The following is a 15,462-nucleotide window of genomic DNA, read 5'->3' on the forward strand; positions in this document are numbered from 1 at the left end:
CCTCTTAAAACAACAGACGACCCCCCACCCCCCCACCCCACCATCCTCCTCACACCCATAACCGTCCACCCACTCACACACACAGAACCCACAGCCTATCCAAACATCACTTTATTTATTGCCTTGTTCTCCACCTCCACTTACATTATTACAGGCCTCTATATTCACTATTACGCTGCCTTCCATCATCATCAGGATGACGACTTGAGGTCGGATTGTTTCCATATGGGGAGATCAAACACCGAGCATGCATATTTAGCAGCATCTATCTTAATACGCTGGACTATAGCTTGTTATTCAGACATTATGGAGCGGCATATACCAGTGATATCAAAGCACCAAATATTTATCCGATCAGGTTTCCAGTTATTAATTGGAAAACAGACGCGGGATAAAGGAAGTCAAACACAGCCGGTGGAGTAGTTTGCGTGTGAGCCTCATTCAGGCACAGACAAAGGCCGCAGACTTCACATACAACCGGAGCTGCGTCCACCAAATAATGATAATGACATAAGAGTGCACACTAATGCAATTCGTTTTATTTTAACAGTTGCAGCTTTTCCCGTAGTTTAAAAAAATGTGTCTCTGTTTTTTTGTTTCCACATAGAACAAGTATCTTATACTATACAACAAGAAGGCTGATAATTCTGATAGAATAAGATCATTTTTAGGTGTGCCAACTCTGAAGATACACATCCAAAGAAAGATTGTCAAACAGGCAAAGTGGACAACCAAGAACTAAATCCCCAGGTTCATCTGTGTCAGCCGGCTTTTGCTCATCTGATTTAATGCATATTTGTGTGATTTTTTTTTTTTTTTTTTTTTTTTTACACTACAGCACTGTATAAACAAAGGCAGGTTTTGTTTCATGTTGTAGCCTTGCCTTTCAGAATCTAGTTTGGTCTCGCTTATTATCATATTGTGCTCACATGGTGCAAGCTCAAACTGCATTTAATGAAATGAGTGCAGACGATCTGGGATTAGGTATGGCTGGAACAGAAAATTGTCTTAGGGCTACTTGTGAGACTTTATTCCAGCCATGCGCACATTTGAAGTGTCATTGTCAGACATTTGATGCCTGTCTCCCTCTTGATAAAGATTGTTGGGCCGCAATGAGAAAACGTCTAGGACATTACATCGCAGACAAAATATGATACGTTGTATTATATATATATTAGAATACTGTAAATTATCCAAACCATTAAGGACAATAGATAGAAGGATGATAATAATGATGTCATCAGGGTTATCGGTGGTAAGACTGCAGATCAGAATTCGAAGATATATTGGGATTTTTACTCAAACGCTATTTTTTTAATCAATGTGGTGAGTCCCTCAGCCCATGACAGTACAGTACTACATCGTTGCATTACTCCTTTAACTTGAGCGGCCTGCTCAGTGGGATGTGGACATGATGTTCCAACTGTTTGAGGTAACAACAACAGGGACATGGCACTTGCCCTTTTGAAAAGGTAAATGACTTTGTGGCACCGTGAGGACAAAAGGTTTTATTCGTGACGCGTCACTCGTAAAAAACAAAACACACTTTCGAGGGCATGCATGAGCACAGCAGCAGAACACACACATCGGACAGGCTCAGAGTGTTTTCTGGATTTGACAAACAAATAGCCCCCTTTCTTTCTAATCCTTTAACTGCTCCACAACCTTACCATTAAAAGGAAACATCACTGCATTTTTACGCACGCATAACGTCGGCCTGTTAAGCATTACACTCAGCGAAGAGATTGTATCCTGCTGAACTTGTGCTGCCTGGCGGGGAAAGGTCAACGTCACGGGTACGGATCTGAGCACCAAACCGACCACCTGCACGCCAGGTGAGTCTCCTCTCCCTGCGGGCAGGATTCAGTGCCAAATCAGACTTGAACTCAAAGGCGGAGGTGATTAATATCGAATGCCTTTGAGTGTGGAGACACATCTGCACTTATACCACCAGTTCAGATAAAATGTGCTTCTTGTTGTTCTTCTCCTTCTTCTTTTCTTGCAGGATTATAAAATAGATTGTGTTTCTTCTTTTGTTACATCCAACATCAACCATGCTTGCTTCCAACACCCACTCAGGTTTCTAGTTTTGTGTGCCTAGCTTACAGCTCTAATATTTCAAGAACCATGACACAACGGTAAGAAATATTAACCTGCAATTCTTTATGTTTGGATTATTAGTTAAATTAAATTGGAGTGGGGCCTCTTGTAGCCGCAACAACTGCAATCTTTCATTGTGAGCGTTATTGCAGAATGATTTTCAAAGTGACACGTCTGACTGCTTCCCTAAACGTCCCTCTTTTCTCTAATGCTGTTTATACCGTTTTCATCTATTACTCTGCCTGCAGTCACCAGTCAGCAGCGGCACTCTGTAGGCAACTCTGGAGCAAACAACAGCCTGTTTTGTTCTGCTGTGTGGGACCCTTTCTTCTGCATGTGTGGTCTCTAAAAAGTACGAGTTTGGGATAAGACGACGTTTGTGGAAAACAGAGGAAATCCATCTTCTCTTTTAGGCTCCTCGGCAACTTTACGCACGCGCCTAGAGCCATTCCATTCCGAGTCCAATCAATATCACATCTAGTGTTTTCCGCTTTTCGCTTCCAACCCAGCAAACACACAGTAAAGATTTAAATTTGAGTTGGATGTTTGTCAGCCTCAGCCGTTTTGTTTTCCAGCTCTACATGCGCTTGGTGATTAGTGGACACGTTCCAAGCTGCTGCGTATTGATTGTTTAATATAGATCGTGTTGTTGTGCTGTACTGGCTGTATTGTGTGTGTGCGTGTGTGTGTGGTCACTCCCTCTGTGTTGCAGCTAATTTCTACCATGATAATATTGCATCCCTGAGGGAAACCCCCGTCGGCCATTGGGCATCCTGACATCACATGGACCCGAGGTCACGTGGTCCGCGAAGCAGAGGGAGGGGAAGAGAAGAGTGGGGTGGGGTGAATTTTTGTGTAAATCTAGACAGTAATGCCCTGCCGATAATTCACGGTGCCTCGTAAAAAGTCGGCATTAAAGCGCCCCGGGCCTACAAATCACCGGCGCCAAATTATGAATACGCTGGACTTCACCAACGCGCTGTTTTCCAAATACCAACAAACCGCTGCGAGCCGCTCCGCTCTTATCTTCAGAGATTCTTCAACTTATTCCTTCCCGACTTCCTCTGCTGCTCCTGTCGTGTCTTCTTCGTGCGCACTCGTGTCCAGCGGATATCACCTCCATGTCTCCAGTGAGAGAGGCGGTGAGGAGCTCCCTCTCCCTCCCTCCTCGGTTTCTTCATCTCCTTCCTCCTCCTCTTTTGCCCTCTCCTCTTCTTCCTCAGCGTTCTGTTTGTCTCTTTCGGGACTGAACCGCTGTAGCGGGAGAATTCAGCCCTGTTCGCAACCTTTCAACCCCGCCCAAGTTCGCGCAGGGGGGGCATGTAGCGTGCCGGGAGACGGGTCGCTGAGCTCCTCTCCGCAGGGATGCACCGTGGAGCGGTTCCCCGGTCGGCCTCAGCTGTGCTCACTGACCAGACTCCCTGAGCCGGCCTGCAGGAGGCAGAGTTGGCCAGAGCAGCAGCAGTTGGACGACAAGGAACTACGGATTTACCCCTGGATGAGAAGCTCAGGTGAGGAGAGAGAAGAGGTGATGGGGGTGGGGGTGGAAAAGATATGAGAGGTGATGTGATAATTTGCGGGGCTTCACAGGTGAGTTGGAAGGAGGAGCGGTAGGAGGACGTGACGACAGGGGGTGGTGGTGGTGTGTGTGTGTGTGTGTCGGGGCGGGGGGATTTGTTCGACCCAATAATTACGTTAAACGCTCTTTAAACTGTTGGCCCGGTTGCGCAGCGGCCACTGCCAGTGGCTGAACTATGCCTTTCTGTCTCTTTCTCTCTGTCACTTTTTTACAACCCCTCTCCCTCTCTTTGCAGATCTTTTATGGCTCTGCGACCTCCATAAAACCATAATTTAAGACTTGGTGAATATTCATTAGTATTGTATTTAAGAAAGGGGTAGGAGAGAGCAAGGGTGCCTGGAGTCCCAAATATCCCAAATTGTTTGAAAGTGAAAAAACCTCCAAACAAACTCTTTTTCCTCTCCCGGTGCTCACTGTTATCGCTCATATTCAGTGCTTGGCTCAGCTCAGCTCAGCCTCTCCGCCCTGATAGTCTTGTGTTTCTCTGTCAGTACTATCTGGCCCACTGAAAGCCTATTGTGCTATTGTACTGTCACCACAATCCGCTAATACTATAAACACTATAAATTAGCAGATGGGTTTGATCTTTGAATGCCTGCCCTTTCCCCCGATTGTAAAAGCGGCATTGTGAGACAGCAGCAGGCTGGATGCTGAATAGGTGCGGGGCCTCGGAGTCTCGAACAACAACAAACACACAGCACAAAGAGCATTTGTATGTTTGCGTTAAAATACTGAATGGTAGTGCGTAAAAACCGGGAAATATGGTGAGAGTGTTTGTGCGTAAAACGTGCGTAAAAGTGAGGGAGATGTCCCCAAACACGGCAACGTGGAGACAAAAAGGAGACAAGAAAGCTTGTTAAAACTTGCGCGCGCTTTATAAGTAACTCAGTGAGTGGAGCCTTTGTGTGCGCTCGTATTTTTAATGGCACGTTGGACTTAAAGTATGTGCGTAAATATGGCTCTTGTGGAAATACGATCTATTCACTCAACTTTTACAGATAGTCAGGTAAAATATTTCAGTGTTACAATGTTCGTTGCTTTAACAGAACTACCACACACACACACACACACACACACACACACACACACACACACACAGACTCCAGAGCTCAGCCAAGCTCACTCGGAAATTATGTTCAGAGAAATTTGGTCCCTGCTCATAGAAGCCTCCTGACTGCTGGATAGCTTTTCCTCGTCGCCACAGACTTCCTCATTTACATATTACCATCACCTTACTGTAACATCCTCCTGTCCCTCTGCCGTGTGTGTGTGTGTGTGTGTGTGTGTGTGCGCGCGTGTGTGTGCGTAAAGCCATGTTTATGAGTTCTTTTCAATCTGAATACTGTGTGATAAGGAGAGTGAAAAAGGAAAGTGGCATCATGAAATTAAAAGTATTTAATCTGCTTGCCTTTCAGGCTCATAAAGTCAAACAAATTGGTTTTGGGTCTTTTTTTGTTTTGAAAGGCCAGAGTGGAGACGACAACACCTAATATGCAATATTATATAAATGCAATAAACGACAGTGAAAAAAATATACATCTCCATGACCTATAAGGAAAACCACTTCTGAGTTGAGGTTAAAAAAAGAGAAAACTATATTTGCAATATTTAGATTTATTCCTGGCATCACAATGAAATAGAAAGTTCAGGAGAACAAGTAGTACACGAAAACAGGAAATGCGAGACATAGCCCGTGTGTTTTTTCGTGTGTGTGTGTGTGTGTGTGTGTGTGTGTGTGGTGTGTGTGTGTGTGTGTGTGTGTGTTTGTGTGTGTGTGTGGAGGGAGGGGCTGTGGTGGGGTCAAACAAGCCAGCCTGTGTAATGAATTTATAGATTTTAATTTAGATTCGATTCCCGTCCAGTCCAAGATGATTGGAGGGAGAAGTCCCGGATGTTCCCGTTAACAGCGGCGAAAAAACCGCATGAACGCTTATTAAAGCAGGCGCTCGGGCTGTCAGTGGGACGCGCGTGTGCACGTATATAAACACACTGATTCACCACTCGTTTTCTAAGTGTATTTGTGTGTGTGAGAAATGGAGAGCACAATACAGTTCATTCTAGTTGTTGATTGCAGAGAATTCCAACGCCAGCTAGAGCGCGAACAAATCACCGCCGACAGCACGAGAGCAGAAAATCACACACACACACACACACACACACACACACACACACACACACACTTTAACATATCACCTCGATAGGGAGCAAAATGAGAGTAGCACACAGATAAGCACACACTCGCACACAGACATACTCAATCACACACACTTCCACGCTGTTGACACTCAGTCACCCACACATACTGACCGCTGCCATCGATAAGCTGTGGCGCGCACACAGATACACGCAGACGAACACACGAAGAGGCGTTGCAGACAAAATCACGTGAGCAGGAACACACACGGTAGAGAAACATGACTGTGTGGACAGAAATGTAATTCAAGCTTTTGAAGAACAGCAGGTGATGAGTGCTCTATTTAAATAGGCCTACACTTATTTTAGAGGATCATGGGATTTTTATCGGTACTCTGGCGTTTCCTGTGCCAGACATCTTTAATGCTATGGTAACATAGAGAAGAATACAGTATATGTTTGTAAATATATTATATTGAAAGTATTATTTTTTCTCCGCTACTCTCTTCTCAAATTAGTAGACATAGACAGGGCCAAAAAAAAAGCTCTATGATTGTTTTTTATTTCATTATTTGTACAGACACATATTCATCATATTACATAAATATGCCTAAGAAATAAATAAGATAAACACAAATAAGCACTTGAAATTAAAATAAGTAATATAATGTCATCAAATGGACGAGCCAAAAGGGGAAAATGTAAATGTGTAAATGTCTTGCAAAATAAATAAGAATACAATAAATAAATAGATGGATTTTCCTCTGATATGTATTTTGCTATAATTTGCAACTATCTCCAAAACGATATTGAGGGATTTGGAAAATGAAATTCAGCACGCAACATTTGATCAACTCTGTATGTGTGTGTGTGTGTGTGTGTGTGTGTTTGTAAGGGAGAGAGACAGGGAGAGAGAATGATAGAAAAAAATATGAAGTAAAAAAATTCACATATAAAAGTTATCATCCTCTGACATTGTTCAAAGTGTTTTATCATTCTTAACACGTTACATACACACTGAACTGTTAGCTGTTCAGTACATTAAAGGTCCAAAACAAGCAGAATTTAGAAATACTGCAGTCATGAGGCAAAGTCCCCCCATCCCCAGCCCTCCCCATTTTTGATTTATATATCTGAAGTTATAATATATGCATGATATTTTCTGCACTTCATTTGCTAACATGAGATTATGTTTCAAAGCCATATTTCATAGACTTCTTGTGTGATGTTATCTGTTATGAATCAGAGGTCCTTTATATGGTAAACTTGGTGAAATTTATGATTTTAAAAAGTGTCAAAACATGTCTATTCTCTCCAGAGCCTGTAAAATACCCTCCCTGTGAAAACAGAGTGTAAATTCCCCCTTGGTTGTTTAAACCTCAAAATCCCAGGAAAAAAATACAGAGGACATGACCTCAGTGTCCCCTGTAGCAGCTCCATGCCTGGTCATATAAGAGCAGCAGTCTTGCAGTGAGTGTAATAAAGCTGTTGCCTGCAGTGCCATATTACAGCCCAGCCTGTGTCTGCATGAGAAGCTTGAAAATCAATATCAGAGTAAATCCATTTTCTTTCTTCAACTCATTTACACCCAGAAAACAGACAGTTGGAGGCTGAGACTTTATGTCCAAAAGATTTATACTAGACGCAGGGGAAAGTGTCCGTGCTGCAAAAATGTGGTGAACCATTCCTCTGATAAGAAAAAAAAAAACAAAAAAACATTTTATCTCATAGTTTTAGAGCTCAGCTGATGGGCTGTACTAAATAAAAAAGTAAAAACATTTAGAGTGAAAGTTGTCCATCACATCATCATTCTGTATTTCCTGTGTTTATACCTGTGTTGCTCCTCTCTTCTGCTCACTGTCTGGTCCGGTGAGGATTTCAACAGAAAATCTTCCATCACTCATTTATGAGGCTTCACTAAACACCAGCTAATGCTGTTAAAGCAGGCACAGACAGCCACAAAGCCCAGGCTGAGTTTTTACAGGCTGATCGTTGCATTTTATTGCAGTGTGAGCCAGGGTCTGTTTAGAGATTCCACAGGAGAACAGCAGAAATGTACAAACCAGAAACCAGAAAGGTACCCTTTATCTGTTTTGTAAAGAGTTTGAGGGTTTCTGTTTTTGTTTTTTCTCTCTCAAAAGAAATCAATTTTAAAAACGCTTAAATTTAACAGCTTAACAGTAGCATTCAAAACTCAAACCTTTATCCCCACTGGCATCTCTACACATATTGCACCAACTCATCTGAATCCCAGAGATTCCTCAGAGGAGTTTTCTATTCAGGGAACTCTACAGAGGAAGTGAGTTTGGACATTTATGTGGCCGGCAGCCGACCTCTGAGCTGTGAAAATGTGACCCAGTTTCTCCTTAACCTTCAGGCGTTGCATGACCTCATGAAGAGAGAAGGTCACCATGGTTTCTGTGGTCTTACTCAGCACTGACTCATGCACATTTCACATGGATTTGTTTTCCTGTGAATCAGATTAGTGATGGTCCTACCATGCCTGCTGTAGCAGCCTGACTCTCAGCATGTTCTTATCTCGATTATGGGTCTATTTCTGCTGAACGTATTCACTCAGAGAAACAACTACTGGAAGTCCCTACAGAGCACGATGAAAGTCAGATTTTTACTCTTTTCCCCCTTTAATTCACTTCCTTTAATTATTTAATTGACCCAAACATCTTCTTTAAGTCTAAACACTGAAGTAAATATTGAACACTGGCCCAGACAGACAGCAGCTGAACCAACAGTTAAACCACATCATTGAGTAACTACTCTTCAGTGTTTACAGAGCCACAAGTCAATGTGTTTGTCAGGAAGTAGAGGTGGCAATAAGTGGCTACCAGTGGACACATCCCCCACAATATTTTGAACATGGACATTGCCCCATCCCAGTAAAAACACAAATGTAGCAGATGACTTTTATTTTAATAAAATTAAAGACATTTCCACCATAAATTGATGCAGAAAAGGTCCGTAATGTTGCAAATCTCACCACAATGCAGGAAATTAAGGGTTTGATGCTCAAAATTTCCAGGGAGAGAGTCCCAAAGTTTCACCTTTCATATGTGTCCTCCCCAATGTTGAAACACAACCTAAGACCTTGGACTAGTGGATGCAAAGATACAAGCAGGTTTTAAGAGGTTAAAAGAATTTATTTATTAATTCAATTTGGAAAGTTGTTTCAAAGATGAAAGTTATTGATAGAGACATTATAGAAGCTTCTTTCAAAAAATAATTTCAAAATGTTTGCAAACATGGATGCATTCAAAGCAAATGCTGCCAGGTTTTGATAATGCCAGTGATGAAACTGAGATAAATATATATATATATATATGTATATATATATATATATGTATGTATATATATATTAATGTAATGAAAACTGCCATTAACAACAGAGTCAAAGTAAACCTTTAATGATGGATTGTTTCAATAGTAGCATGTAAGTCAAATAATCCATTAGTGGCAGCAAAGCTTCCCGTAAACAGCTGTAATTTCTATTACTTATTAAACCTTTAAGTTAAAAGTCAAAATGCTATGTCAATATCAAGGAAAAAAAGACACATAAATTCAGTTGTAGCCTTTTATAGTGCAAACTGCAAATTAAATGAATCACTGTGCTCCAGTCCCTTTTTGTCCTGTGCAAGTTTTCTGTCCTGAAGCTGAAAGGCACCTGATTCAGCTGAGTGATGACTGCATTTTGTTATCTTATTATTTTTTACTCAGTGAGTCACACCTTTAAACTTATTATATAAGAAATTTGACTTAAAATTATACTTACCATGGACATTTTTTTGTCATAGCTATCATTTCTTTTATCTTTCGAACAAAAATGAAAGATGTATCTTGAATCAAAATACTGAACTGAATACTGAAGAAGCATAGATAAGTCAAAGCTTAGATATTTGTGAAATTTTCTTTATTTCACCCAAACGAAATTTCTAGTTTCTAGTTAGCCTACAGCATTCATGATTACTCTGTAACACATGACTTTATCTGAGCAGGGAGACAGATGTGTTCTTGTCTGTGCAGGTGCAGACAGGAGGCGCGGGCGGCAGACGTACACGCGTCACCAGACGCTCGAGCTGGAGAAGGAGTTCCACTTCAACCGGTACCTCACGCGGCGGCGGAGGATAGAGGTCGCGCACGCGCTCTGCCTCACGGAGCGGCAGATCAAGATCTGGTTCCAGAACCGGAGGATGAAGTGGAAGAAGGAGAACAAGGAGAGCGGCTCTCCAACAGCTGGTTTACCGACGGCTGAATATGAAGAAGAAGAGGAGGAGGAGGAGGAGGAGGAGGAGGAGGAGTGATGACTCGATTGGACATTTTAAGCATACAGCTGCTTTTTCAACTCTTATTTCTCGAATTACATTTTTACTATAGTGATGTAGAGATAAAAGAAATAAAGAAGTGATTTTTGCCTTGCAGTCAGGTCATCATCCTGCAAAGAAACATTTTAAATTACAGGCATTGCTATGAGCAATCTATGCGCAACTTACACCAATCTCATTATTTCACTGTAGAGTTTACAGTTAGATACATTTAGCTCAGGCTAACGAAAAGTAGATTAGCTCAAGTGGTTAAACCACCAACTTCCACCGTGTAAACAACAGATTTTAGAGCTGCTCATAAAGCTAGTGTTTAGCTCCTTATCAGAACGGGGACAGAAGTCAGGCTTTTGCTTTAAATAAATTTCTTTCAATTTTTTCCATTAATAAAATAGAAATAACTGAAATGTATTGATGCTGATATGAAGTATTAGGCTCCTCTTAAAGACCCCGCTCTATTGCACCACATAACCCTTCCTCTCTTGTTGAAGGCTGGAGGTCCTCATACAGTAGTGTCCGTATGACGTGATAACACCGCACCCATCTGATCTGCAGCAGAGGGGGACAGAATAGAATGAAACAGCAGCACTTCTGGTTCCTGTGGGTACAAAGCTGAACATCAGTGTTAGCCATGCCTACAGTAGCAGTGTGGAATTTGATTTTAGGGTTAAGCCTACTGGAATATTACCACTGTGCTCCACTCAGTATTCAAAGCAATCACAAATTGTCACTTTTTTTTATCATTAATTGAATAATTTTATTGTATTTTCTGTAAATACGATCTCCATTATATTCTGAATGGGTTTTTACATGTTGTGGTGTATAATTTTTGTGAAAAACCCCTCCTCATTTATTTAATTTTATACGTAAAACTGTTCCAAATCACACAAATATCTAAATCAGCCTGAAAATATGACCTCTGTGTGCTCAATAGTCGCTACAGCTCTGACTGTCACCAGGTTGTCTCAGTGTTTTAAGCAAGAATATGGGTTTGATAATGTCTCTGTTTGTTTATATTCAGTGATAACGCTGCTAACCCAAAGGTAAACATTGTGTGCAAGAGAGTACACTGAGTTAAATGGAGGGGAATGTTTGACAATAGTCAGCCAATGACTTCTTGTTTGTTGTGTGTTTGTTTGTACATGAGGTCTAGCTTTTGTATTCTAGCTTTCTCTTGGAATAATTATATGCTTAAATAAGTGCTATTTGTCTTTAGTTTCTTTATTTGCTCCTGTGTTTTCATGTTGCCTTAGACACAGTACATGTTCACATTATAATGCACATGTAAATAATAATTAAAAAAAACTTTAACTGGAATGTGTTTTGTCTGTTCGTATCCCTTTCATGGAATACTTTTAGATAGCAGCTTTTAGGATCTTCATAGTTTTGTTGGAAAATAAAACATAGAAATAATAAGACTACAGCCACTTTCAAAAAAAAAAAAGAAACAGAATATAGACAGTTTAGAACAAGTCATCATTAAATGTCTGAGACAATAACTATGGGAGCACTTAGTTAATCTGGCAATGCTCCACTTACATTTAGTTTCCATCTTTCAGCCAGTGTTGGAAAGAATGAGGCAAAACAGCAAATTCATGTTTGGATTATTGTCAAATTCCTAGAATAGATGTGGCATACATTTTATTCATGACATATCCAACAGATGTGGGATATCTCAGTTTGGATCACCCTCTCTGACCAGAGGACATTTATATAGATATACAAAGAAATCACATGTACAAATACAAATGTGAATACAATTTGTGACAGATGTTTGATTTTTACATGTAAATATGCCTGATAAAAAATGCCAAAGCAACATCCAAAAATGTTGTGTGTTTTACATAAAAATGTTATTTGTGTTGCACATGTTGGAGAAAAAAAACAACAAAAAAAAAACAATGTAATGTCAAACTTAAATTGAAATGCCCACATGTGGACCTTTCTGACAAGTTTGGCACTCTGAACTCCAACGGTTTCTCTTCACAATTTAAAATGTTTTGTTACTTGATATGCCAGATTCTACTGAAATGCTCTCCCATCAGAAAAGAGACTTTTGCACACACACACACACACACACACAGACTGCAGCAGGAGCATTATTAAGTTCTAACCATCCTCACTTTGACTTGAGAGTGTAATCATGAGTTTCACAGATTATAAACCACAGTAATGAGTGCCAATGTGCTCTTGAAACATCCTCACCTTGTTTACAGGTTTGAATATATTAACAGGCTTTTACCCCCCACTGTTACAGATAATGGCAAGATAACATTCAAAGTTTCAGTATTTACACTTGGAGCCTTATTTAGCAGTGATGCACTCAGAGTATGGGCTCCAATCCCCACCTTAAAATAAATAAATAAAAACGAAAAACTACATATATGACCTATAAATTATAAACAAGATCTCATCTGCGAGTTTTGGATTAAATATTCCAGCTGCACTGCAGACTGTTTAACATGTACATCACATGGGTGGGTGACTAAATGTTTAACAGTGAAAAATGAAAATGAAGGTATAATCCTTTAATCATGTTATCTGGTACTCAAATCATAAGAATATGGATATTTATATTATTATTTTTAAATGAAAGCTCACGATGACGACAATGAGATGCGGTTAAACATACCAAAACATATTTTTGTTGGACTGATTACACATTACGTTATTTTTTTATTTTCTCTCATATACGTGTCTGTATTTATTTCGTCAGGTAGCGCGTTGTGAAATAATCGAACGATGAACATGTTGTGACGAAGACTGCGTAAATAAAATGCTATATCTGGGCTTAAGTGTCTGAATAGGTTACACAAAATGGATATAATGCCAAATTTCATAAGTTAGTACACTGGCATATTACCCCACTGCTGTGAACTGTACCAGCACATGACATTTTGTTTTCTATCACCAATTTCATAATCGATACAGAAAAATCTAAATCAGTATAGTCTGAAAATGTTCTCCTGGCCAACCTGGCGGAGATAAGGTAAAGGAACTGATTTCTGTCAGAGAACGAAGTCTCCTTTTATGAAATGTTCCTGTGGAAACTATAAATACATAAATTAAAAAAAAAAAACAGAAGGTTGCCTGACTTCTAGTGAAGGGAATTTTTAACATTTCATTGATTCATTCATTATCTTTGAAGATCCCTCTCTTCTTGTGCTTTAAACCAAGTAGCCTACTGTAGGCTACTATCTCCAGACCGACAGACACCTTCACACCTCCCAGCTCCTTCATTACAAACTCCCGAGCTGCGGGCAGTTTCCCCGCGTTTTACCTGAGGAAGCTCTGCGTGCTGAAAGATCCAGGTCTGCTCCATTTGAGCTGCAAAAGCTCTCACCAAATCCAAACGAAATGTCTCAGGGTTGCCTCTGGAAGTCCTCGGCTGCCTGTAGAAACCAAAAAGACCACATAAACTGGTGGAAGGCGGTGGTGTGTGGGGGGATGTTATAGCAGGTCCTGGTGTCTTTATTACGTCCATGAAAAGGCCGGAAACCCCAATAAAAGCAACAGACATACAAAGAAACCAACAGAAAGTGCCTCCTGTGCTGCTGCTTTGGTTTCTGTTAATTTTTAACTCGGGACATTTAAATATAGGAAGCGATGGATCCGCGTCTACTGCGAACCAGACAACGTGCAGTCCGGAAAGGTCACATGTGGGTCACTGAAAGTTTCATCAAGTTTCCTGGGTTTAAATTTGATGAGTTCTGAATGTGAAGTCTGTCTGCGCTGAACAGTGATTTTGACTGCCTTGCGTTAGTTTAGTCACGAGTGTGCCTGTGTCTTTTCTCTAGCCCTGTCGTGAGCAGTTTGGGTAGATTATTTCAGTAATTTCCAATCTGTAACTGTACATTGCTTTACTGAGAGAAGGAGACAGTGATGCGCGGGGACTGAAGGAACCAGGTAACACAGGAACCAGCTGACCCGGTGCATTGCAGTGGTATGTGGGTCTCCTCGGTGGCGAAACTGGATCTTCTGCAGCATTTTAATTGGCTTATGTTTTGGATTTGGCATCCCAGCGTTTCTGAGAAAAAAAAAACAATATAGCTGTGAAAATATCTCTTTGGACGAGTTCTGAACGACACGCTCTTATTGTAGCATAAACACGAATTGTTTATGGAATTGTGCTGCAAGAAGGCGGTGGCATCTGTAGCTTCTTTAAAATTCAGGAGGCGTTTGGCCTCAGGTTCCTGTGGAAGGACAATAATACAGTTTTATTTTTACGATTGCTAACATGGATTGGTCAAAACTGAATTCACATTGACGAAACTTTTCACACAGTCAGTGAAACAGAAGTCTATGTGGACCAAACTGTGAATTGTTTTTTATTGCGTTCACACAAAATACATTTAATGACCACACATTCCAAAATCCATGAACTCTTTTCTGACGCATAGCAACAAATATTTGCAGCAGATTTTTCAAATGCTTTCACACTGATTTTTGATACTGTTACAAACACATTCAAAACAAAACGATGGCAAATGCCCGTTGCAGTAGCCATGTTGACATACATAGAAATATTAACTAAATATTTAAAAATAATAATAATAATAAAATAATAATAATCATTCCATCACAGGTGGAGACACAAGATGTGATTTAGGTGAGAAATCGTGGCCAAATGCAGGAGAAAGGGAGGACTGGAACCCTCGTAGTACTGCACAGTATGGGTGATTATACTATTGACTATATGTTGTCGATGGGGTTTTATGGGATTCTGGATTTTGATTTTTGTCTCAACTCTTTTGTTTTTCCCTATATGCAAAGATAAATACAGACTGATGACTGTTGCAGCGAATTGCTGCGTTTCTGATTCGTTCTTGTTATATATATATACTTCAGACCATAAAGTGAAAATGTGCTATTTCTAAACACCGCTTTATGTGAAAAATCATTCAAGCTTTGAAGATAAAAGTTGGTCATTTCTGTATAGCTCCCAGTTGATATTTTTTGGTTCAGTGTGTATGCTTTCTGAGTAAAACAGTTTCCAGTGTTGTGGTAGAAATAGCTTATTTTGCGACATGTGTGAATTGTTTTGGTGGTTTAAGTGAGTTTTGGAGGTGAGATAAACCGTCTGACCAAGATGCATGTTGGTTATGCAGACCGAATGAATAGTATTGAAAAAGTGTCTTCAGTCGCCCATTAACCGAGGCTTGTTAGCAATGGGGGACGATGTAATAAACAAATGTATTCAAGTATTTAACTCGTGAGTCGAGCAGAGGAAACCGATCCCCCTTCAAATATTAGTCATTAAAATTTAGCTTCTGGCTATTCAGATGTGTCCTCTCATCTCTCCTTTGAAGCAAATGCGTC

The 15,462-nt window shown here is 40.5% G+C and overlaps 1 protein-coding gene across 1 annotated transcript; it reads left to right on the forward strand.

Moving 5' to 3' along the window:
- The first annotated feature begins 2,951 nt into the window (after positions 1-2,951).
- On the forward strand, positions 2,952-13,539 carry hoxb7a (homeobox B7a). The gene is made up of 2 exons (XM_050068247.1): positions 2,952-3,611; positions 9,848-13,539. Exons 1-2 carry the CDS (start codon positions 3,053-3,055, stop codon positions 10,123-10,125), a joined length of 837 nt encoding a protein of 278 aa, XP_049924204.1. The 5' UTR covers positions 2,952-3,052; the 3' UTR covers positions 10,126-13,539.
- Positions 13,540-15,462: the final 1,923 nt, after the last annotated feature.

The sequence above is a fragment of the Epinephelus moara genome, chromosome 18 (assembly GCF_006386435.1).
Source record: "Epinephelus moara isolate mb chromosome 18, YSFRI_EMoa_1.0, whole genome shotgun sequence".
NCBI classification, from domain to species: domain Eukaryota; kingdom Metazoa; phylum Chordata; class Actinopteri; order Perciformes; family Serranidae; genus Epinephelus; species Epinephelus moara.

Coding starts and splice junctions, on each gene's coding strand:
- hoxb7a (XM_050068247.1), top strand. CDS start 3,053: ATGAATACGCTGGACTTCACCAACGCGCTGTTTTCCAAATACCAACAA. Junction 3,612..9,847: donor CCCCTGGATGAGAAGCTCAG/GTGAGGAGAGAG, acceptor TTGTCTGTGCAG/GTGCAGACAGGAGGCGCGGG.